At 65.9% G+C, this 22416-nt stretch overlaps 1 protein-coding gene across 3 annotated transcripts in view; it reads right to left on the bottom strand.

Moving 5' to 3' along the window:
* Positions 1-1794: 1794 nt before the first annotated feature.
* The window catches only part of ARID3A (AT-rich interaction domain 3A), a 28690-nt gene continuing 8068 nt past the window's right edge, over positions 1795-22416 (bottom strand). For all 3 annotated transcript variants that reach the window (XM_059388439.1, XM_059388438.1, XM_059388437.1), the window contains exons 4-9: positions 9496-9568; positions 6311-6494; positions 5951-6198; positions 3857-4153; positions 3171-3269; positions 1795-2733 (exon numbers count right to left, since the gene is read on the bottom strand). In XM_059388439.1, the coding sequence (XP_059244422.1) occupies positions 2561-2733; positions 3171-3269; positions 3857-4153; positions 5951-6198; positions 6311-6494; positions 9496-9568 (1074 nt within the window). In that variant the 3' untranslated portion in view covers positions 1795-2560. The remainder of the gene's footprint in view (positions 2734-3170; positions 3270-3856; positions 4154-5950; positions 6199-6310; positions 6495-9495; positions 9569-22416) is intronic.

Below are 22416 nucleotides of genomic sequence, written 5' to 3'. Positions count from 1 at the left end.
GGTGTGCGAAGGCAGAACTACGGAAAGGGACATGCTGCCCCACCCCGCTGCCCGGCTCCTGGCTCGGGGTCCCATGGAAGCTTCTGGAAGCATCATCTCCAGCAGGGGAGCCCCAGAGAGCCCCTCTCCACCCTGTTTGGGGTCCCCGCCCTCCCCCTGCGAAGCGCGGGCCGAGGGCACGGACAGCTGCCCCCGGCCTCCCCTGCCTGGGGCTTCAGAGGGGGCACGGCTCTGCACCCCCGAAAGCCCCCTTTCCCTAGGCTCCAGGGACAGGAGGGACAGGGGGTTGCACGGGCACCGAGAGCAGAGGCAGGGGAGGACCCCACTCACATTCCCAGCGAGGGTGGGTCACCGGGCACGGCCGCCCCTGGGGCTGGCCAGGCCCCCGCCCCGCCCCCACCTGTCCCCTACAATCATCACAGCACAGCAGGCCGCACCCCGAGTTACCTCTGGGGGCCACATGGGTCCCAACACAAGGACACGCGCGAAGACGCGCGCGCGCCCACAACGCGGGCCCACAGCCTTCCAGGTGGAGGGGGGTGCGGGGGGGCAGGGCACGGGGTTTGGCATCGAGAGTCGTACCTGAGGTAGAAGGTGAGGCAGACACCCCCCACGTGGGCGTGTCCGGGAGACCCTGAAGGCAACAGGTCGGGGCGTCTACAGGTTGGGCTGGGACCAGAGGAGCCGGGCGGGGAGGGGGGGGGGGGGGGGGTGTCCCCGTGGAGCCGGGGGGGGGGGGGGGGGGGGGGGGGGGGGCGGGGGGGGGGGGGAGACGGGGGACGACAAAGAGATCCCCCTCCCACCATGATTGTGCTGCTGCAGCGAGAGGGCAGGGCAGAACTTTCCAGAAGGAAAAGCAGAGGGAGACCCGGCCCCTAGAAGGCTGAGGGGTGGGAGTGTCAAGGACCCTGAACTATTCCAGACCCAGCACAGCCCCACACAAGGGAAAACCCAGCCTTGGGGGCCCAGGACCCCCCCTCGGGTCTCCCAGGCTGGCACTGCCCCCCCCCCCGCCCCGTTAGGTCGGGCCCCTGAGCCCCATTAGGGAACCCGGGCCCCCCCGGGGACCAGCGGGGCCGCCCCCCCCCCCCCCGAAAGTCCCGCCCCAATGCCACCGGGTCCGCAGGGACATGGCGGGCGTCAAGAGGGCCCCCCACCTGCCTGGGCCGTAGGGCAGACGGTGCTGTCTCCCCAAGACCACAGCCAGCCCCCAGCCTCCCACCAGCTGTGCCCCCCAACACGCACCTTCTAAGCAGGAGGAAGGGTCGTGCGGAGACGGGGCGCGGCCTCCTGTTACTGTACCTACTCCAGGGGGCTGTGGCCCCAAGCCCGGGGGCCAAGAGAGAAGGAACGAGCAAAGTTAAAGAGAGAATGGAAGGGGGCGTTCAGGTGCCGTCGCTCCAAAAACCTCGCCCTGAGCGGAGCCCGGCTCCCCTGCCCCCCCAGAGGTCTCCCAGAGCAGCCCTCCCCACCTTCTCCGGGGGCGCCCCCAGGCCACATTCATCCCTGAGACAGGAGCCTGGGGGCTGCCCTAGGTGGAGCCCCTCCCACGCCCGGGGCCCTTCTTCCAGTCTCTGGCGGGAGGGCCAGCTGGGCCAGCTCCAGCTCGGAGCACAGGGAGTGGGGGAAAGCTCGGGGTGTCCCCGCCCACAGCACCTGAGTTCATCACCTGTCCTGGCTCTGGCCAGCTGCCCCCCGCCCCCCACCCCTGCACCACAGGAACCACACGAAGGAACCCAAGTCAGTCGTGGGAAAATAGAAAGGGTATTACTTTTTTCTTTTTTTTGTGTGTGGTTGTTTTTGTGTTTTTTTTTTTTTTTTTTTTTTTTTTTTTTTTTTTTGCTTTTTCAAGTCCAGTTTCCCTGAATGAGCACAAATATATAGATATATATATATATACTTTTCCTAAGGTCTGATTCCTCCCCCAAGAATAAAATAGATTATTTACAAAACAAAACCCCAAAACCTCTTAAAAACCCTATAGATCTTGAGTATCACTGTTTCTTTAAAAAAAAAAAAAAAGTAGTTCCCAAAAGCAACAAGAAAAAAAATTTCAGCTGATCTTGGCTCAGGGGTTTCTTTCAACACAAGGATTTGGGTATGGTGAGTGTGTGATGAATGAAAAAAAAAAAAAAAGGAAAAAAACAGATGAAAATGAAAACACACAGTGCAGGGATGTATGAGGTAAACAGGACCGGCTTCTGTGGCAACCGATCCGCACAGACCCAGACCCCCGTCAGTTGGTCCAGCCGGGCTGCAGCCCTCGGAGACGCGGCCCCTCTCTCTTCTGACTTCCTCTTACAATTCACGTCTCTGAATGTCCGAACCTGAGTAATTCAAGTGTTCCTTGGTTTTCCCCTGTTTTATTAAATTTTCTTTATATATATATATGTATATATCTTTTTCTTTCTTTTTGGCGTTAGCTGTGGCTCCTTTCTGGATACCTCCCCTCCCCACCCGTATCTACCGCCATCCCGGCCCCTGTGTGGCCCCCCTCGACTCCCGCCCCCCTGCCCAGGCAGGCTCCTGGGCTGGGAGCGGCGGGTGGGGAGTGGTACGGTTAAGGCAATGAGTTATTTGAGGTAGAAGATGTGGCAGGTGTGGACAGCCCTGCCGGCCCGGCCTGGCTGCCGGCGCTGCTGCTGGTCCCGCTGTTCCCTCCCCGGCCGACGCCGGCGGCTTTGCTGGGAGCTGGGTGTGGTGCGGGCGCCGGCGGCTGAGCAAACAGCACTCCTAGTGCGAGGACAGGAGAAACGTGTCATGTGGTTGGGAAGATGACGCAGCAGGGGCTGCGTCACGGGACGCCATGAGCACGGGCCCCCTGCAAAGTCACCCAGCGACCTGGCGGCCTGTGACAGCCACGGGTCCCTTCTCTGTCCCTTGGCAGCACCTTCGCGAGCCACCGAGCTATCTGACGTCCGCAGCACCCCCTGGGAGCCCCCATGAGCTACGGGCTGGCTACACGGTGTTTCAGAATAAACTCAGGACCACCGCTTGCCGTGGAGAAACAAGTGTCCTCAAGGTGCGGGCTGAGTATGCCCCGGGGGCTGGCTCGCTCTGGTCATACCGGGGCAGAGCCCTGCTGGGTGGCCCTGGTGGGGGCGGGGGCAACACCAACCCCGGGCTCCTGAGTTAACAGGAGACAGTGCTCAGGGCCCCGCGGGTCCTACCTGTGTACATGATCCCGTTAATCTCCACTGACATGCTAATACTGTTACTGCCATTGGGGCCGGTCAAGCTCGGGGCAGAGTCCTGGCGGCTCTCGCAGGCTGCGGGAAGAAGAAACACCACCGTCGGTAGTCATAGGCCCATCTGGGCGAGGACCTGCTTCTGTCAGCACACACAGTAGGTGCTCACTAAATATTTACTGAGGAAGATATCTGTCTAAAATTTGCTTCTCTCATGATGATAAGTCTGAAGCTACGTCAAACCATCTCATTCTTTTTAACAGCCCCAGAGTAGCCTGGACTTGACTTGCTCCACTCCTACTAGCTTTGCCGGAGATACGGAGTGGAATCACTGGGTCACAGGGCAAGAATGTTTTCTGTTTTAAGAAGAGATCGCTAAATTGTCACCTGTTTACACTCCCAGCAGCAGGACTCAATGGGCCCATTTTCCCACATCCCAACCAACATTTAATATCGTCAAACTCTGATGGCTTAAAAAACGGTATCTCTTTGTTAGCATGTAGATCCCCAACTCAGCTTTCCATGGGCATTTTCTACTAGTCATTAATTCATTTTATCTCTTTCTCTTTCTTATTGATTTGTGGGCACTCTTTACATATGTTGGCTATGAGGCCCTGATTTTGCTGCATAGGCAGGAAGCAGTGAGGGTCTGGGCGCCGGGTGGGTACCTTGGCTGTTGATACGAATGCTCATGGGCAGCTGGGCTGTCATGGCCAAGAAATTCTGCTGCAGTGCCCGCTGCACAAGCCGGTGCTGCTCGTCTGCCACCAGGGCCATCTTTTTCTCAGGAGGCTCCCCAGACTCCAGCTTCTCCCGCAGCTGCTCCAGCGCAGCTGCCTGTGCAGCCACAGCTGCCTGAGCTGCTGCTGCTTGTACAGCTGCTGCCTGGGCTGCCACCACAGGGTGGCCTGCCAGCGACACTGGCAGGCGGCCCGGGACCGTGATGGGGATGGCCGAGTCCTCCTCTAGATGGGAGAGAAGAGGCATTGGCAGCCAGAGGGGCAACAAGGAGCCTGGTGCTGCCTTCACCCCTGGCAGGAAGGCGCGGGTGTGCACACCCTCTCTGGGGAAGCGGCGAGGCTCTGGGACACACACGAGTGCCGGGGAGCCCTTCCTGAGGTCAGCCTGGTGTCGGAAACTGGCATGTCAGAAACCACAGCCTGGTGGTGGCCGTGGTGGGCACAGCTGTGCTCGGCACCCACGCTATCCCAAAAGCCCGCGACAGGGCGCTGGTCACGCACGACACTAGCGAGAGCAGCGAGGTCTCCCCGTGTGTCCTAAGGCACTCAGCGGCTCGTCTGGAGAGGCCTCTCAATGACCCCTTGCCAGCCCCATGCTCCCACCCTTGCTTCACGGATGAGGGGACCCAAGCTCCAGGTGGCAATGGCTATGCCAAGGCCACAGAGCTGCAGGCACTGAGCTGGGACTCGATCCCAGGCGGCTCAGCTCCAGAACCAGCTCCCGCCTGTTCCCGCTTCTGTGGTGGAAACCAGGGTCCCACTGTGACCCGCTGTCTCTTCTTTACCTGACTCCTCCCCCGTGTCCTTCCCCTGTTGCCTGGCATGTTTTCCTCCTCTGCACCAGGCCCTCGGCCAGAAGCTTTGTGGCAATCCCCAACCCCCCGTCTGGTTGCACTGGAACACCACCTGGGGGCCCCTGGGACCCTTCACCACGGGCCCCCATGGCTGCCCATCGTTTCCTGGCTCCCTCCTGTCAGGAAAAGCTCCTTCCCGCCCACCGCCCTCGCCCCAGCTCTGGCGCAGGATGTCATGCGCCGCGAGTGGCTGACAACCATTGGCGGGGGGGACCGCCGGGGCTCCTGGGCAGAGGGAGGTGGCGGTGGTAGGTAAACCGAGGTGCCCGAAGACTGAAGGAGCGGTCGCTGGAGACCGCGCTCGCCTCAGACCTGAGCAGCCTGAACCGTGGGGATTCCCCTGGACCCTCAGGCTACTCAGAGGGTAGGGGGTCACAGCCCGTGGGGCAGGGGAGGAACAGTGACCCAGCCTGGGGCCTGGGGCCGCACGTGAAGTTAGTGGCTCTGAAGTTAGTGGCTCTGTGTCACACGGGATTCGGAGGTTCAGCGGGAGAGAAGGCCGACATCGACTGGTGACGCCGGTCACGGACGGGGGGGGGGGGGGGGGGGCGCGGCCTGGCGGACACCCGAAAACTCGGCCCACTGCCCGCTGGGCACCGACGCGCTGCAGCCCCCGCTTCTGCAAACCCACAACCCACCGGCACAGGGTAACTTTCCCACGACCCGGCTGGAAGCTGGCCTCAGGGTGCACCACGCACCAGCTCCAGGCGGGTGAAGGTCAGCCTGATAGGCTACAAGGTCAAGACGCCTGCAGGACAGACGCCGTGTTGAGAAGGTTCGAAAGCTCCCAGGGGAAAGAATACAGCAACCGGCTAGTAACGTCTTTAGGGGCGATGACCATGGCCATGTTATGACCGCTCGCCCAGTGACAGTCACCCCTCACGGTGCCTGCCGTAGGGTCAGGAAAGAACACGGCGCGCAGTCAGCAACGTGGGCGCCCTGTGGCCCGGGCGGTCGGTCGGCCAGCGGTCGGCCAGAAATGTCTGCCCCGGGCTCCGGTGGGGCAGCTGCGCCCTCTCTCTCAGGCTGCCGCCGGAGGGCCCTCTGCGGGGCACGCTGGGGCTCATCCTCCGGTGACCTGGGGGGCAGCAGCGGCCCCTAGTGCCCTCAGCGGTCAGAGGGCCCCACCAGCGTGGCACCAAGTCAGGCCCCGAGGGGCGCCCCTTACCTTTCTTGATCTTGGGCGCAGGGGGCACGGAGCTGCCGTTGGTGCTGGCGGCGAGGCCCAGCGAGGGCACGGGCAGCTTGGGCGAGGACAGCATCCCGTGCGCGCCGCCGGGCGAGTAGGCGAACAGGGAGCCCCCGAAGCTCTGGCGCCGGCCCTCCCGCCGGTTGCTGTCGATGGCGGCCTGGAGCTCGTTGGGGCTGCTGAGGCCACGCTTCTCGCACTCGTAGGGGTACAGGTATTTCATGTACCTGCGTGCAGGGGGGCGGTGAGGGTGGCACGCGGGCGCCGTGCCTCCCGCCGCCCAGTGCGCAGTGCGGACCCCCGCCCCGCCCCCCCCAGCAGGCCCCCCCAGGCGCTCACTGTGTCCGCAGGGTGAAGGCCGCGCTGGTGATGGACGTGGGCAGGTTGAGGCCCTTGGTGATCTCCCGCCACAGCTTCTTGTTGATGACCTCCACCAGGCCGCCCTTCTCCGTCACCAGCACGTACAGCATGAACAGGTCAAGCACTTGCTTGGCCATGATGGGGATGCGGTTCACGGGCGTCCCTGCGGGGGGGCGGGGGCGGTGAGCGGAGGGGGCACCGACATGCCCACGGGAGAGGGGTCGCCCCCACAGGGGCACGGGGCACGCTGCTCTCTGGGGGGCGTCCGGGCTGCTGAGCCGCACCCCCAGCCCCCACCCCCCCCGCGTCGGGAGCACCCATCGTGACAACCGTGACAACCGCAGGCGTCCCTGGTGCGGCCCTGTGTCTCCTGGGGGCAGGACTGTGGGGGGGCGGGGATCCCCCCCCGAGAGTGTGAGGAAGCCTGTTTCCCCACCAGGGATCTGGGCTCCTGGCCGATCTCACCTGGGGGTCCGGAGATGGGGGCCGGCACAGGGCCAGGCTGCGGAGCCGCAGCAGAAATGCGGCCTCCGTTAGTTCTGCTCCCAGCTCAGCGAGCGGAGCCCACAAAACCACTCTGCCCAGTCCCAGGGGCCTGTGCCCTCGGCTGCCCACCCACCGCCCACTGCCCACGGGCTTTGCAGTCGGGAGGAGGCCGAGCTCCGCTGGGCCACTTTGCCACTTAAGAGAGGGGGGCGATGGGCCGGACCAAGGAGGGGGGGTTGCTCCCAGCGGACGGGCCTGGTCCCCCTGTCCACCGGCCTAAGCCTCAAGCCTCTGCTCCTGGCCCCATTGCCCTCGTGTGGGGGCCTTCAGCTTGGCCTGTGTGGCGCCTTCCTGGCTGGGGGGAAGCCCCCTGTTAGAATTCTCCCTGCCCTTGCAATCCTGGGGTGCTGTCTGTGGCCCCCAGCTGCTGGCCTGTCACCCGGGGTCCCCGACTTGGACCCCCTGGCGCCCAGCCTGCGTCACGCACACCCGCAGCCCCCCAGAGATGGGCCCACGGTGGGCCCAGGTTGCGGCTCCCCGAGAAGGCCCGGCCCGGCTGGTCTGCTGGAGCTGGAGGTTCCAGAAACACTTCCTGACACCTGTGGCCACATCTGCCCTTTCCAGGTTTCCAAACCCCCGCGCACAGAGGACCGCCTGCAGAGGGCAGAGGGAGCCAGACTTCGGATCCCGACCCTTGCCCTGTGCCATTTCTCCGCACAAGAGAGAGAGAGGAAAAGGCAACCCCCATGGCAGGGGCCCCCCCAGCCCACCCAGGATAGGGGTATATGTTGCACACTGGGCAAGAACAGAAAGAATCACACAAAAGGTCCTCTGGGGACCCCGTGCCCAAGGTCGGCAGCCGGGCCTGCTGGGATGTTTACAGAAGGAGCCGGGTGGGGAGCCGAGGGCGTGGGGGCAGCGGGAGATAAGGAAGGGTGGGGGGGTGTTCGAGGAAACAGCAGGCGGGTGGGGTGCAGGCAGGACCCCTCCCGCACTCCCAGCCTCCAGAAGGCCTTTACTTTGTGATGTGGGAAAAGAAAGAACTTTGTCTGGAGTGAAGGCCTGTAGGATGCAGGACACGGCATCTGGCGGGGTGGGTGGGGGCATCTCCTGGACCTTCAGCCCCAGAGGCTGCCAGTTACAGAGGGCCAGGATCCCAGAAGACAGCACGAGCGAGGGGGGCTTGGGGCTGGGTTCTGAGGCATGTGTAGGAGTTTGTTGCTCCCTGTCCTCCGGGGGAGCCTGGCTTGGCACGAGAGGCAGGGCTGGACTCAGACCCTCAGAGCCCTGAGTGGCTACCGGCTCCACTGCTGTTTCTGGGGCCTCCCCACCTCAACCACACCCACGGGTCGCTCACCCTACCTTCTGAACCTGCAGGACACCAGGCCCAGTCTTGGGCAGGGTGGGTGGGCTCCAGGCCTGGGGGCTCAGTGCTCCCTGCAGGGTGGGGGGGGGGGGGGGGGCTCCCACAGGTGTGGATGGCTTGATAAAGAGAGTGGGGCCAGATCTCTCTGACCACACGGGGGGCAGCCGGCCCCAGCTGGGACTGCTCCCACCGATAACGGGGGGCCCCCTGCCCCAGGACTGGGTCTGGGTGCCTCCGCCCTGGCAAGGCACCGGAGGGGTTAATGGGAAGGCCGCGGCCCTCCCCTCTCTTCCCTTCCGGCTGCTGGGCCTGGTGTTTACAGAGGCTGTTGGAGAGGGAGAGGCATGCAGACGGCCCTAGACAAAGCGGCTGGTGGCTGGCCCCTGCAGTGGGCCCGAGTGGACCCTGCAGTACCCCCCGGCCCCGCCCCTTCCTGCGCCCGGGGCTCGAGGACAAGTCCCCTCCCTGGGCCTCAGTTTCCTTCCCTGAACAGCAGTTGTAATAGCTCCCACCAGAGGGGCTGGTTCTGGTCAGAGGGACTAGCCCCACACTGCAGGGGGTACCTCTAGAACCCCTCCCCCAGGTCCGTCTATCTGTCCGTCCATCCGTCCGTCCATCCGTCCAGCTCTCTGCGCCCCACGGCAGCCGTGAGCTGAGGCTGAGGCCTCTGGTGGGGCCGTGGGGCCCTTCTTGCTCCCCTAGGTCCTCTTGGCCCTTGGCTTTCCCCGAACACCCCGGATACCCTCCAGCGTCTGGGCCTCGGTTTCCCCGAACGCCCCGGATACCCTCCAGCGTCTGGGCCTCGGTTTCCCCACGGGGACACCCACCCCGACCAGTCCCGGCTCCCTGTGCCCAGGCCGGGCTATGTATGGCGTCCGTCTCACCCCAGAGCCAGGGGGGCCTGAGGGTGGGGTGGGCCGGGCACGCTGTTGGCACTCAGCCCGTCTGGGCTCTGCTGCACAGTGGGAACTGCTTCCGCCCCCCCACACAGGGAGAGGCACCGAGGCCCTGGCAGGCGCAGGCGAGGGGCTGGAGCTTCTCCTGTCCCAGCGCTGCTGCCCTCCTGGGGAATCCAGCCCTGCTCCCTGTAGGCTGGCTCTGCGGCATGGGACCCTAGGGGCGGTGGGGGCCTAGGGGTGGGAACCCCATCACACCAGGCGTCTGGGCTGGGGACCTGAGACCTCCTACCCAAGGACCCACCCCTTAGATGCTCCCAGCTGTGTCTCCCCCATCAGACCTAACGGCCAAGCAGGCCCCACCCTCCTGCCCGCCCCCTCCTCAGCTTCCCCCGACCCGCGGTGGGCGGCCTCACCTCGCTTCTGCATGAAGCTAAACAAATCGTCCAGGAACTCCTTCCTCTTGGGGTCCCCGTCCAGTTCGTAGAGCTGTGGGGTCAGGGAGCGGATGGAGAGGTCAGCGCCAGAGCCCGGGTGCAGGCGCCGCGTCCCCACGGAGCCTAAAGAGCCCGCCTCCACTTTCGGATGAGGATGCCGGTCCCCACGTGCGTTCCCAGCAGTGGCCACCACCAAGCCACACACCGGGCAGCGCAGAGCAGAGGTTTACTCTCCCCCCACTGCGGAGGGCAGGGCCCAGGTCCATGCGCATCAGGGCCGAGCCCCCCGGAGGCTCCAGGGCACGGTCCCTCCCGCTCCCCCAACTCCAGCGTCGGCCTCGGCCTCTTGGGCGTCCTCCACGCGTCCTGTAGGCTGTGCCCACCGGACCAGGGCCGCCTTGTCTGAGGGCGCCTGCCTGACCGCAGCTGCAGGGACCCGATCTCAAGCCAGGCCTCGTTCAACCCGTCACTTGGGGGGCACAGTTAGGCTAAGACACACAACACCCGGGCCGGTCACTGCCTTACAGCGGACCGACGCATCTGGTGCTGTCCCGAGCCACACTCTCGCCTGTGCTCCAGGCGTGGCTCCATTTTGTAGATGTGGAAACTGAGGCTCAGAGGCAGACGTGAATCCAGAGCCTGGGAATGTCAAGGCCTCTGGGCCCACGCTCTGTCCTGGGCACTGGCTGCTGGGGTTCGCCTGTCCCTGCACTGGTGGTTAGGGGCCCCCCTAGATGCACAGACCCTCAGCTCCCAGGAGCCGGCAGAGCTAACTGGGGGCTGGAGTTTGTGCAGGCGGGGTGGGGAGGACAGCAGCAAACAGCGATCTTCAAATTAAGCCCTGGGGAATGGACCCCGAAGGTTGAGGACTGCAGGGGGCCTCGAAACCACCCATCAGCCCCGGCCAGGGCAGCCCATCATTAGGGCCCAGGAACGCGGCAACGCCCAGCGCCTGTGCCTGACCAACCCCGGGGCCCGGGCAGGCAGGGTCCCTGGGGCTAGCTACTCCTCAGCCAGCTCACTCCTCTCTGGGCTTGGGTTTCCCGGTCCTGGAGCGGAGACAGAGTGGGGCCTCCGGGCACAGGCCGGGGTGGTCCAGGCTAGGTCTTTGTCTCTGCCCTGATCCAGCTGGGCCGGCCAGCCGCATTCCGGGGCTGATTTATGGTGGTCTGGGAGGCCCTGCACTTCCCCCTGCCTGGGGCCCGCGGCCTGCAGCTACGCCTCCCCGTGGGCGCGCGCCTGTCCCCCACCATACATCCCACCACGTGGGGCAACATGCAGTGCGGTCTCCCGCCCGCCCACGGGCACTTCGTCCGGCTAGTCGCAGTGTCCAGACGGGGGTGAGCGCACAGCAGCCGAGCGAGTGGACGTCCGACGGGCCCTGAGGGCTCAGCCCCCCCGCGGGAGCAGGGATGGCCCTCCAGTTCGCCGCCACCCACGCCTCAGACCACGACCTCACCTAACGGGGTCTTCAGGGACGTCACCTGCTAAGACGAGGTCGTACTCACCGGGTGAGGGCCAGCCTCACCTGACCACAAGTGTCCTTATGGAGGACAGACGGGGCCCAGGCAGAGATGTGGCCACGCCTGATGCTGGAAGAGGCAGGAGGGACCCGCCCCAGAGCCCGGCCTGGATCTCAGACCTCAGCTTCCAAAATGCAGGAGGACTCCGCTGCTTTCAGTCCCCAAGTCCGTGGTCATTGTTAGGGCCACTCCCGTGGGGCTCAGGGACCACACGCCCCTCCTGACGGGGCCAACAAGTCCTGTGAGATCCCGGCCCAGGGACCTGCCAGAACTTTCCCTGCACCCAGCCCCCAGGGAGACCTCAGTGCCCCCTGCACCCCGCCGTGCCCCAACTTTCCTTCCCATCAATGCAGAAGTTTCGCCCTGAGCTCCCAGAGCCATGGTGACACCGGGTTCCAGCTGGGGAAACTGAGGCTCAGGACAGAGACCTGCCGCAGGGGCAGCTGGCTGGCCCGGTGGGGGGCCGTTAACTCCCAGGCCCATGGTGGGTGGACAGGCCTGCGGCACAGCCCGGTCAGACCCCCGTGGGGCCGGGGTATTGTCTGGGGCCGTAAAGGGGGCTGTGCCGGCCCCCGGCTGCCGGGGAGGAGGGAGCTCTAATGGCTGCTGGGGGCGGCCGGCAACAAAGGGGCAGTAAAGACCACCCGGCTTTATGGGGCTCCGGCCCCGAGTTCCGCTCCCCTGCAGGCTGCGCCCTGCCCTGGCCAGACCAGAGGGATGGGGGCGTGGGGGCCGGCGTCCAGACCCCATTGTGGGCCGGCGGGCCAGCTGTCTGTCCTCGCTGGGCTCCAGGCCGCCCCGCGTCGAGCCTGGGCCGTCGTCCCGCAGGAGTCTCAGGCTGAAACCTTGCCCTGCTCAGGGTGGGCCAGGAGGCGCCGAGACAGGTCACCTGCCACAGCCACAAACCAGGGCTGGAGACCGGAGAACCTTCCAGAAGCCCCTCCCTGGGCTGCCTGCCTCCTGGAGCCCGCAGCCAGTGTCCCCGAGGGCCCCACGCAGGGTGCTCACGTCACGGGGTCTGACTCAGGCTCCCGGTTGACCAAGGGACGCAGGGTCTGCAGACCCTCTCTGCAGGCAGCTCGCTGCTCCCGGAACCTGCTGGGCGCAGAGGCAGGCCGGCCTGCGGGAGACCCCACGCTCCGCACCCTCGGGGACATGTGCTGGGGCGGCCCGTTTTCTTGCTCGCTGACACCCTTGCTCCCAGCCCTTCCGCCGCCCCATGTCTGGGAGCAGGCACACAGCAGCTGCTCAATAAACGCCCTGGACAGCTTGGGGCACCGTGGTGGGGCACCTGTCCCTTCCCAAACCCATTATGTGCCCCGCAAGGCTCAAGCTTTGGGTGGGTGACACCCTGCGCCGGGGTTGGGGGGTGCGGAGGGTGGCTCTACCCCGTCACTTCCTGCCCTGTGACCTGGGTCCGCCAGCGTCCACCCGCCCGGCCACACCTGTCTGTCCACCAGTGACATGGGTACAGAGCCTTGAGATGGGGATGCGGACAGCAGAGTCAGGGCTGGAGGCCCCCAGGGTCCCCGCTGAGAAGTGCGCAGCCAAGTCCCTCCAGAGCCCGGTGGGGTGGTGGGTCACACTCAGCGCCCCCGTGGGGCCCCCAGCCGGTCTCTGGGCTGCAGCCGAGGGTGAGGGAGGGGGTCAGGCCACTCAGTGCTGAGGCTGGGCTGACCCTGGTTCAGTCTTTCCCAAATCACACTACCCACTTCACAGAAAAGGACACTGAGGCACAGGGTGAGGGCCAAGCCTCTCCGGTCACCCCAATGGGCAGCCAGAGGGCCTTCCCAGCAGCCTGAGCGGGAGCCCCCCACCTCGCAGTCACGCCCACTCCCTGGCCTCCCCGGCTTTCTGAGGGACAACATCCTGCCCGCCCCCTCCCCACCCCCAGCAGCCACGGTAGCTGGAGGCAGACCAGGTCGGGAAGGCTCAGGTAGAGGCAAGCCCACCCTCCGGGCGCATGGATGGGCAAACAGGAAATTCTTGTTTGTGGCCAAGGAGCATTTCTGTCTGGGCTGCTGAGAAAGTCCTGGGGTCATGCAGCTGACCCGGCAGAGCTGTGTGTGTAGGCGCCCGTGTCTCGGGGGGTGGGGGGACCCTTCAGCCTCGGGGCGAGAAGACAGCAGACCCCTGGGGAGCCCGGCAGCTCAGCCCCAGCGCCCGGCCCCCGCCCGGAAGGAGGGAGAAGCTCCCTCCCAGCCGCCACCGACCCCGCAGGACAGGGGCCTGGCCTGGGGACGTGTCCCTGTGGGCCCATGTCCATGTGGGCTGGGCACCACCAGGGCTGTCTCCTGAGGCGTGACTGGCCCCGAGAAGGTCCCGTGGGCGGGAGGCCCCACCTGGCCAGCAGCGCGCCGGTTCCCAGCCTGTCCCAGGGGCCCGAGGTGGCGTCCAGCCCAAGGCCGAGGGGCCCAGGCTGTAAAGCAGCCGCCCCCGCCTGTGGGGCCCCTGGGAGACCTTTGCCCCTTTACCGGTGTCTGCTTAGGCCCCCTTCTGCTACCCAGGCGGCTCCAAAGTCCGCAGGGCCCCAGCTGAGGCCATGGTCCTTCCACGGCAGAGGCAGGGCCCAGAGGAGGAAAAGTCAAGGAAGGGCCCGGTGAGCTCTGAGCCCCCAGAAGAGGCAGCAGAGAGACGCCCAAGGACAGAGGCTTCCCGGGAAACCAGAAATGCGCCCTCCACAGCCACCAGCGGGTCCCAAATGCCCCAGACCAGACGTGCTCAGAGCCGGGGCCGGGGCCGGGTGAGGGGTCGGGGGCAGGCCCGGGACCCCAAGTGCTGTCAATCTACCTACTGTCCCTGAACCTTAAGAAAAATGTATTTATGGGATTGAGAATCACATTACACAGAATTCACCGTTTCAAAGTGTTTCAGTGGTGTTGAGTGGATTCAGAGTCCTCCAGTCGTGGCCTCTGTGTGATTCCAGCATTCCGTCTGTCCGAACAAACCCCGGCCCCCGCGAGCCCCTTCCTGTCCGTGGAGGAGCCTGGTCGGGACGTGTCACACGCGTGGACTCACACCCGTGTGGCCTCCTGTGTCTGGTCCCCTCCCTGTGCGTCATGGGCTCGGGGCCGGCCCCGGGGGGCCTCGCTGCTGCTGGTGGCCGGGGACGTTCCCTGTTTGCCCATCGGCGGACGCTAGGTCGCTTCCACCTTTGGATTCTTTTCTCGAACCCCGCTGCTAGGACGGAAGCTATCAAATCCTCCATCTTCATACCCTTGGGGTTGTGGGCGAAGAACCGATTCCTTGCAAGCTCTGAGGGCAGAGCGAAGTAGGGAGAAGGTGGCCCGGCTGTTTTCACCCCCATCCCCCCAGAAGGCAGCCGGGAGCGGCCAGGACAGTCAGCCAGATGCTGCTTCCTTCTCGCAGCCTGCCAGGGACCTCTGATTTCTACACCCAGATGCCACCGTGTGCCTGCTCTCAAGCCGACCGTGGCTCCCTACTGCTCTCAGTGGCAAGGCCACACTTCCCAGCGGCCGTCTCCACTCCAAGTGCTCCCCATCGCTGGCACAGCTCTCGGCCGTGGGCCCGCCAGCTCTCTCCCCACGGCCGGCGCACCTGCTGGGCTCTCCAGCTGGAGCCCTAGCCCTAACCCTCACCTCTGCACGCCCTCCCACAGTCCGGCTTGACCCCCGGGCCCGGGCCGCACGTCCAGCGAGGCCCTCGGCACCCTCACAGGGGTCTGTGTGTGCTCATTCTGGGACAGTATCCCCCCACCCAGATGAGAGCCCCTCAAGGGCAGAACCAGGGACCACGGGAGCCGGGCACGGCGCCTGGGACACAAGGCACCCACTGACGAAGGAAGGAGAGAAGGCTCCCTCGGGCTCTCGCCGCCTCTGCCTGTCCCCGTCACAGCTCAGCCCTGATGTACCTCTCCCAGCCCCAGCGGCCCCCGCCCCATCCCCCAGAAGCCCCTCCCGACCGAGATGACTCAGCGAGCACAGCCGTTGCGGGGGGGGGGGGGGGGGGGGGGGGGGGGGGGGGGCCCCCCGGCGGGGGCCCCCCCCCCCCCCCCCCCAGGCCCCCCCCCCCCCGGAGGGGCCCCCGGGACCACCCCGGGGGGGGGGGGGGGGGGGGGCAGGTGGGCCGGGAACAGAGTCCCTGGGGGCTGCCCCAGCCTCCCTACTCACAGAAACACCCACAGCCGCCATGGGCCGGGCAGGCGGGGCCTCCCCCTTCAGCCCACGGTGCACTTGGGGAAACTGAGGCGGGCGTTTGCAGCGCCAACAACCTGCTAAGTGTGTTATCTATGCTTCCCTGTGGCTGAAGCAGCCGTGCGGGCCTCACCCAAGGTCCCGTAGCCCCAAACGGCAAAGCTCTGGCCTCGGCCCTCCCCGCAGTGACCTCAGAGCAAACCGCGTCACTGTGCCTGAAGAAAGCCAGACGGGGCTCAGTGGGGCCTCAGGAGGCAGCGGCTTGGGGTGGGACCGTCCCTGTCTGCACACCGAGCCTCAGTTTACCCGTCACAGGGGCAGGGACCACGCCATCAGGACGCGGAGGCCGGCAGCCTGGCCCCGGCACGGCTTCGCTGCTGCGAAGGACGCAGGTCGGAGGGCCCAGCTGGGCGCCCGGGGAGCCGCGCTTCCGAGGGACCGGTTGGTCCTGGAGACTCCCAGGACGCGGAGGGCGGTGGAAGCCCACACGGTGCGGCTCGGCCGGGACAACCCAGGGTGGCCATTGGGCGGCCGTGGTCCGGCACCATCTGCCCGTCCAGGCGGGCGGTGCAGGCGCGCGACAGAGCCCCGGACCGGCGGGGGATGCGGCAGGAGTCCAGCGAGGCCGCCGAGAGTCCGCGAGGACCCCGATGTGGCGTGCGGTAGGGGCCGTGGCCGCGTCTGTCTGTCCTCACGGCCGTCCCGCGAGCTGCCCTCCGGCGCACCTGAGCCCTGGGACACCCAGGCCGCCTTTCGCTTCCCGTCAGCGCGGGCTCAGCCTCCTCCTCACAGATGTGGTGGCCCCGGCGGCCTCGCGGGAAATTGGGGAAGTGATTCTGGGCAGGGCAGAGACATCTGTCCGCTCGGCCACGCCACCCCAACCGGCCACGTGTCCCCTCAGAGAGACATGGCACCCCACCCACGATAGACAGTAATAAAAATCTCCAGAAACAAGTCACAAAGGCCCCCACGGGGCTGAACCTCCAAGGCGCTGCTTTCTGGGTGACGGCGGAGGCTGGGCAAGCGCGTATGGCTGACCACCGCCCCCCTCCCGACCAGCCTTGCGTGTGGCCACGGCCGCCCCAGGGCGTCGCTGTCGTCCCCCAGGAAGTGGGTGAGGGCCCCTGCGGCCTCCAGGTGGGATGCACAGGACAGAGCTGGGGGGCGGGCAGGGGAGCACCGACCTCAGGGCCAGACAATGTCACAGCTGGGGAAACTGAGGCCCAGGGGGCACGCCCACGGGCTGGAAAGCGGCAGAGGGACGATGGTGGGAAGCGGTGAGGGAGGAGGAAGCAGATGGCGCGGCCAGCCGAGGACACGTGGGTCGGGACAGCCGCCGGTCCCCGGGGAGCCCCTCAGCCACAGGCCGGCCCCAAGCACACAGACTGCTGTCCGAGCGGGAGAGAGAGCCACTGAGCACAGACTGCAGAGCAGCCTGGAACCCCGGGACGGAGCCCTCGCTGCCTCTGGAGGGAAGTGGGTGCCCCAGGCCCCGTGGGGGCCTCCTGGGGTTGGGGAGCAAGCCTGCCCTTCAGACCCGGGCTCTCTCTGGGCAAGCCAAAAATCCAGAATCCTCTCCCCGAGCCACTACTAATCAACTGCCACACACAGTCTTGGGGTATTTTGTACAAGGGTCACCGCACAAAATCATCCTGTTGCGCCCACCAGACTGCTGCCCTGCAGTGGCCCCAGGGTCCAGGGCTGTGGTCAGAGCCTGGCACCCAGGAAGTTAAGTCCCGTTGTGGGGTTTTCTTGGAAAGGGGCCACCGTCTCTGCCCGCACTCGTGCCCCCAGCAGCCCCAGGAGGCGCCAGGGACTCTCCGAGGCAGGAGGTGCTCCGAATGACCTGCCGGCTGCAGAGCGAGCTCCCTGCCCCCTTCCGCCCCTCCCCTGCATGGGCTCTCGGAACAGAGCTGCAGCCAGCGCCCTGCCTGGCATGGCCACAGCAGCCCGGCCCACATGTGCTGTAGGAAGCCAGGGGGCTACTCCCCACCCCCAACCCCTGCTTAGCAATCGGGGAAGGGACCCTGGCCAGGGACCCCACTGGGCACACCCCCAGCCGGGGGCACAAGGACAGGATCTGTCGCATGGTGGCCAGCAGCCCAAGAGCCCCAGTGAGCAGCTCCGTGGGGAGACGTGAGCCGGACACGGCGGGGAACCCTGGGCACACACGGCGGGCAGCCCCAGGCACATGCTGCGGGCAGCCCCGGGCACAGGCGGCGGGCGCCGGCCCCACCCTGCCCTGCTGCTCCTGGGCCGGGACACCACGAATGGTCAGTAACTATGGCAACGGCCAGCACTCCCAGGAGCACTGCCTTGATTTACAGCTGGGGAAACTGAGGCTCAAAGGGAGGCCCTCCAGCCGTGGTGGGGAAACAGGACAGTGTGGCTTCCCGCCTCATGTCCCCTTCCAGAGTCGGGCTCCCCGCAGGCAAGCACACGACTGTCCCTGGGCACTCACAGGCAGGGGACGCCTGCCGCTCCTGGCCAACGGCAGCTGGGGGAGAGGATGGGGCAAGCGGGTGGGGAGGCTGGGCAGGAGGACGTGCACCCACGGAGCCGCCAGAGATCTGGGCAGCAGACCCCAGGGACTGGGTCCAGGCCCAGCCCGAGTCCCGAAAGACATCTGTGCCGCTGGTCACAAAGGAGCGGGCGGTCAAGGAGGCCCCGGGTGGGACCCGGGCGACCCGCGTGTGCAGCAAGGGGCTTGACATCCTTACGCAGGACGGAGGTTTGGAGACACAGCCTGACGGGGCAGGGGACCCTCCGAGACCCCGCCTAGGGGGCAGAGGGTGACACAGCCTGACCAGGAACAGGGGCCTATGGCCACTCCCCGCCACTCCAGCCCAGACAGACGCGAGACCCACCCCCACGACCCATGGCCCCATCCAGACGCACCTACACAGCCCCCACCGGGACCTCTCCCCGCCGTGGCGGCACAGACGCGCCGACCCCTTTCTGGGCACTCGCGGACCCTTCCCACGCACCCGCGGCCCTCCCCACGGTTGGGCCGGCCAAGCCACCCCGACATGGTCCCCTGGCGCAGGCGCAGACACACCCGTCCAAGCAGACACACAAACACAGACACACCCTCACCGGCTGGCAGATAGTGGCCCCGACGGCCCGCCCTCGCCACGGTGCCGGCCCAGCCCATCGGGCCCCACACCCCCACCGCGAGCCACGCATCGCCCGCCTCTGCCCGCGGTCCACAGCGCCCACGCGAGAGGCCGGTGCCGAGGGAGGGCCCGGCTCAGGCGCATGCCTTCCTGCCCCTGCTCCCGTGAGCCTGTCGCTGGGACTGCCAGGGTCCCTGTCTCCAGGGTGCGGGGCCTCTCGGCCTGCGGCCCTCAGACCACGGCTCCCTGAGGTCGGCCTGAGGGTCTCTCTTCTTCCCGAGACACCTGCCACTGGATTCAGGGCCCAGGACAGTTGGGGGGGCCCCATCTTAACCAAGGACACCTGCAAAGACCCTATTCCCAAACAGGCCGTCTGACGTCCGGGCAGCTGAGGCGCTGCCACCCACCTCCCGGAGCGCTTCTCCCTGCGACATGGGTTGTTATGGGCTGGGAGGGTAGGGGTGTGTCCCTGAGGTGCCAGGGGTGGTGGGCGGTGGGCAGTGGGCGGTGCCTATCCCCCTCCCCCTGCCCCACAAGACCCTGCCAGCCCTGCCGCTGGGGCCTTCAATAGGCAGACTGGTTACCGTTTAACCCCATGACCCCCAATTGTCCTCTGTCCGCATGCAGCCCGGCGGGTGAAGGGGCGGGCCCCATGCCCCGCCCCCGCGCATGCCCACCCACCAGCCTGCACCCCAGCTGCTCCCCTGACCCGGCTCAGAGCACAGGGGTCATGGGGCGGCTACAAAGCAGCTGGGAGGAAGTCCCTCTACGTCCCTATCAGTGGCACTGTCCCGGGGGGGTCCAAAAACTTCAGAAGGAGAGGGTCTCTGCCTCAGGCAGGGAAACCAAGGCACAGAGCGGGCCAAGCCCTGCCTAGCATCTCCCTGACGGCACCTGCAGGCCAGAGACAGGGCACCCCGCAGCTCAGGGCGGAGAGAAGGGACCTCAGCCTCCCCGGGACGTGGGCCATGGGCCCACGGACAGGTCCAGGTCAGTCAATTCCAGCCACTGACAGGACACCGTGACGTCTGCTAATGGTTGATGGGTGCCCCCGACCTCATGCCTCAAGGAACAGGGAAGCACACACACGTGGAACCCTGTCACATACACACGTGCACACACGTGCCACAGACCCACAGCCGCAGGGCGCTGCCACTTCATCCCACGTGGGCTCAGGGACCGAGCCAACACCACTCTCCACACGCGCTGGGGTACGTGGCCCAGCCTCCCTCCACTGTGTCCGGACCCCAGGACGTGCACCCACACATCTGTGAGAGCTGGGACGGGCCCCACGGGGCTCACGCCCTTGTCCACAGACATACCAAGCGTGTGGACGCACGGACAGGCTTCCAGATGACAGACACGTAATAGACGCTGCAGAGACGCTCGCGGCCCCAGAACGCGCAGAAGGACACACGTGGAAAAGCCACGGCACCGGCACACAGGTGGCTTCCAGACTCCCCCGGGGCCTGGCCCAGTTGAACACAGACCCCGGTGGACACGGGACCTCTCCCCCGCAGCTCCCGGGGACCGCGCGTCTGCCCACCGCACCCCTACACCCACGTCAGCGGGCCGGACCGCACATGGCACACGCACGCTCTTCCCCGATGGGAGGCGCACGTGGTCCCTGCCCGCCGGGCACCACTCCCTCCAGCGGCCGCGTGCGTTATTAGAAAGCGTGGGGCGGGCCGGGCACTTGGCAGCAGCCACGAGGGTGGGGAGCTGATGGTGGGCGTGGGGCCAGGCCCCGGAGGCCGTGACCCCACGGCGGTGACTGGGCGGCTGGTGGCGGCGCAGGGGCCAGATAAGGCTCTTCCGGCTGAGTCAGTGCGGTTCCCAGGGCTGGCACGGGCAGAGGCACGGTGCCAGGGGCTGGCGGGCAGACACCCTCCCCGGGCCTGCCACGGCCCGCTGGCTCCACGCCAGCAGCCACAGCAGCTTTGATGAGGCGGGCGCTGTCCCAGGCGGGGTGGGCTGAGTTCCCAGGGGCTTCCCAGCACCCTCCCCGCCCCCGGGCGCATGGCCCCGGCTGCTGGCGCCCCAGGAAGAGGCCCGGCGCCAGAGCCGGCCCCCAGGACACACGGGGCCTGGCCCCCAGCCCACTCTGTCCCAAGCATATCAGATGGACATCGCCGGGTTCAGGACCTAGTGTCTGACCTCAAAACCTTTGCCCAGGCTGTGCCCTCTGCTCCTAACACCTTACCCCACCGGAAGAATGCTCATCCTCCTACCCTGGCCTAGCGTCTTCCCGGCCTGCCCAGAGTGCAGGTCCCGTAAGGGCCCCCAGTCACCTCTCTGCTCCCCGGCTCCAAACCCGGCCCAGGCTCCTTTCATTTATTTACCTTAACGCCTGCCACTCGATGTTCCGAGACACAGACTCTACCCTTCTCTGCCCCCTGGCAAACTCTTACACACCCTGTAAAGCCCCCGCCCTAAAGCCCGTCCCTCCCTCCTCTAGCCCAGCCCTGATCCCCAGGGGCTGTGAGTGCCTGTGTGGGGGCCTGGTGGGGGCCCCAGGAGGGATGAAGAAACCAGAGGGGCCTTCCCCTCCCCCACCCCACGATCCCAACCACGCTGCCCTCCGACTTCCGGAGCCCAGAGATGTTCACTGCGGTGTTGTTTACAGCAGTGGAACAGGCCAGCGTGTTGCTGTCAGCCCCATGAGGAAACCACCGCGGAAGAGAACCAGGGATTGGGGAACGCTCAGACCCACAGCGTGACGCGGAGCGGCGCTGGGAGCGGCGGCCAGCCCGGGGCCCGGAGAGCCCTCTCTGCTTCCCCTCCGACGAGGACGGTCCCAACGCTGCTTCTGCAGTCAGATACGACCCTAAAAATCTGTACGTGTGTATTTCCTGTGGCTAAAAAAACCTACGTGAGCCCAAAGGCCTAAAAAACCCAAAATGGGACCCCAGCCTCTTGCAAAGAACACCCCTGAGGCCCATAGCCTCACCTCCACGTGGGCTGTGCCTGCTACACAGGAGAAGGGCCCCCACGGGCATCACATGGGCCCCAAGAGGCCTGGGGAGGGGTGGGGCCAGGCAGGGTCCACGGCGAGGACAAAGGGGCCACCAATGACCTTTCCTGCCTAAGTCCCTGTTTGGGTCCAGGCCCTGGGTCCTGACACCCTGATGTGAGGCCCTGGACCCACTGTGTTCACGGCAAAGGAGACAGAGGCCCAGGGACCCCATGTGTCCACCCTCCGGTGCACACTAGGTCCTGTCTGTAGGCAGTTGACGGACTCAACCGCCCACATCCGTCTCCATCGGTGCGAAGGGGAGAGCCCTCGGCCGCCCGTCCCTGTGGGATTGGGGTGTGTGGGGCACAGGAGACAGGCTCAGTCCCCACCTGCACAGCTAGGGGACAAGTCTCTGCTGCAGTGGTCACCTCTACATCTTGGAGCTCATCGACACGTCGTGCAGTGGAAGGACGTCACCTTGAAAAGCAGGCGGAAAACACCGCAACGTTCAACGCAAACCAACGCGCAGGGAGCCGCCCGCCACCCTGTGACTTCGACAGCACAGCCGTGATCTCAAGTGCTGTCGAAGCCATGCACAAGCCAGAGCCTCAAGAGGCCACGGGAAGGAGAACAGCACGGCCGCTGTGGGAAGCTGCCCGTGGGTCCTCGAGAGGCCAATTAGCCTCACCGCCCAACCCAGTGGTTCCACTCCTGGCTCTGCACCCATGAGAGCTGAAAACACCTGTCCACACCAAAGACATGCAAGCGTGATCACAGCAGCCCGACTCACAGCAGCTCGACTCACAGCTGCCCAAAGCGTAAACAACCCAAGTGTCCATCACAGGTGACAGAACAAACACAGCATGTCCACCGGCCACCAGCAAGAGCGAGGCCTCCACGTGCGACCCCAGGGATGGACCCCAAGCCTATGACATGCAGGGAGGGAACCAGACACAGAAAACACACAGGGTGTGAGTTCACGCATGTGGCACCCCCAGACCAGGGTCCTCCACAGACAGGAAGGGGGCCGGGGGCGGGGGGTAATAGCTAAAAGATATACTTCTAAAAGTTTGCGTCTGAGGTGACAGAAACGTCCTAAAAGAACCTGGCCGTGGCTGCATCACTCTGCGAAGACACTAAAAACCACTGAA

This window comes from Mustela nigripes, chromosome 2 (genome assembly GCF_022355385.1).
Source record: "Mustela nigripes isolate SB6536 chromosome 2, MUSNIG.SB6536, whole genome shotgun sequence".
NCBI classification, from domain to species: domain Eukaryota; kingdom Metazoa; phylum Chordata; class Mammalia; order Carnivora; family Mustelidae; genus Mustela; species Mustela nigripes.
This window is presented reverse-complemented; position numbering and strand designations above follow the sequence as displayed.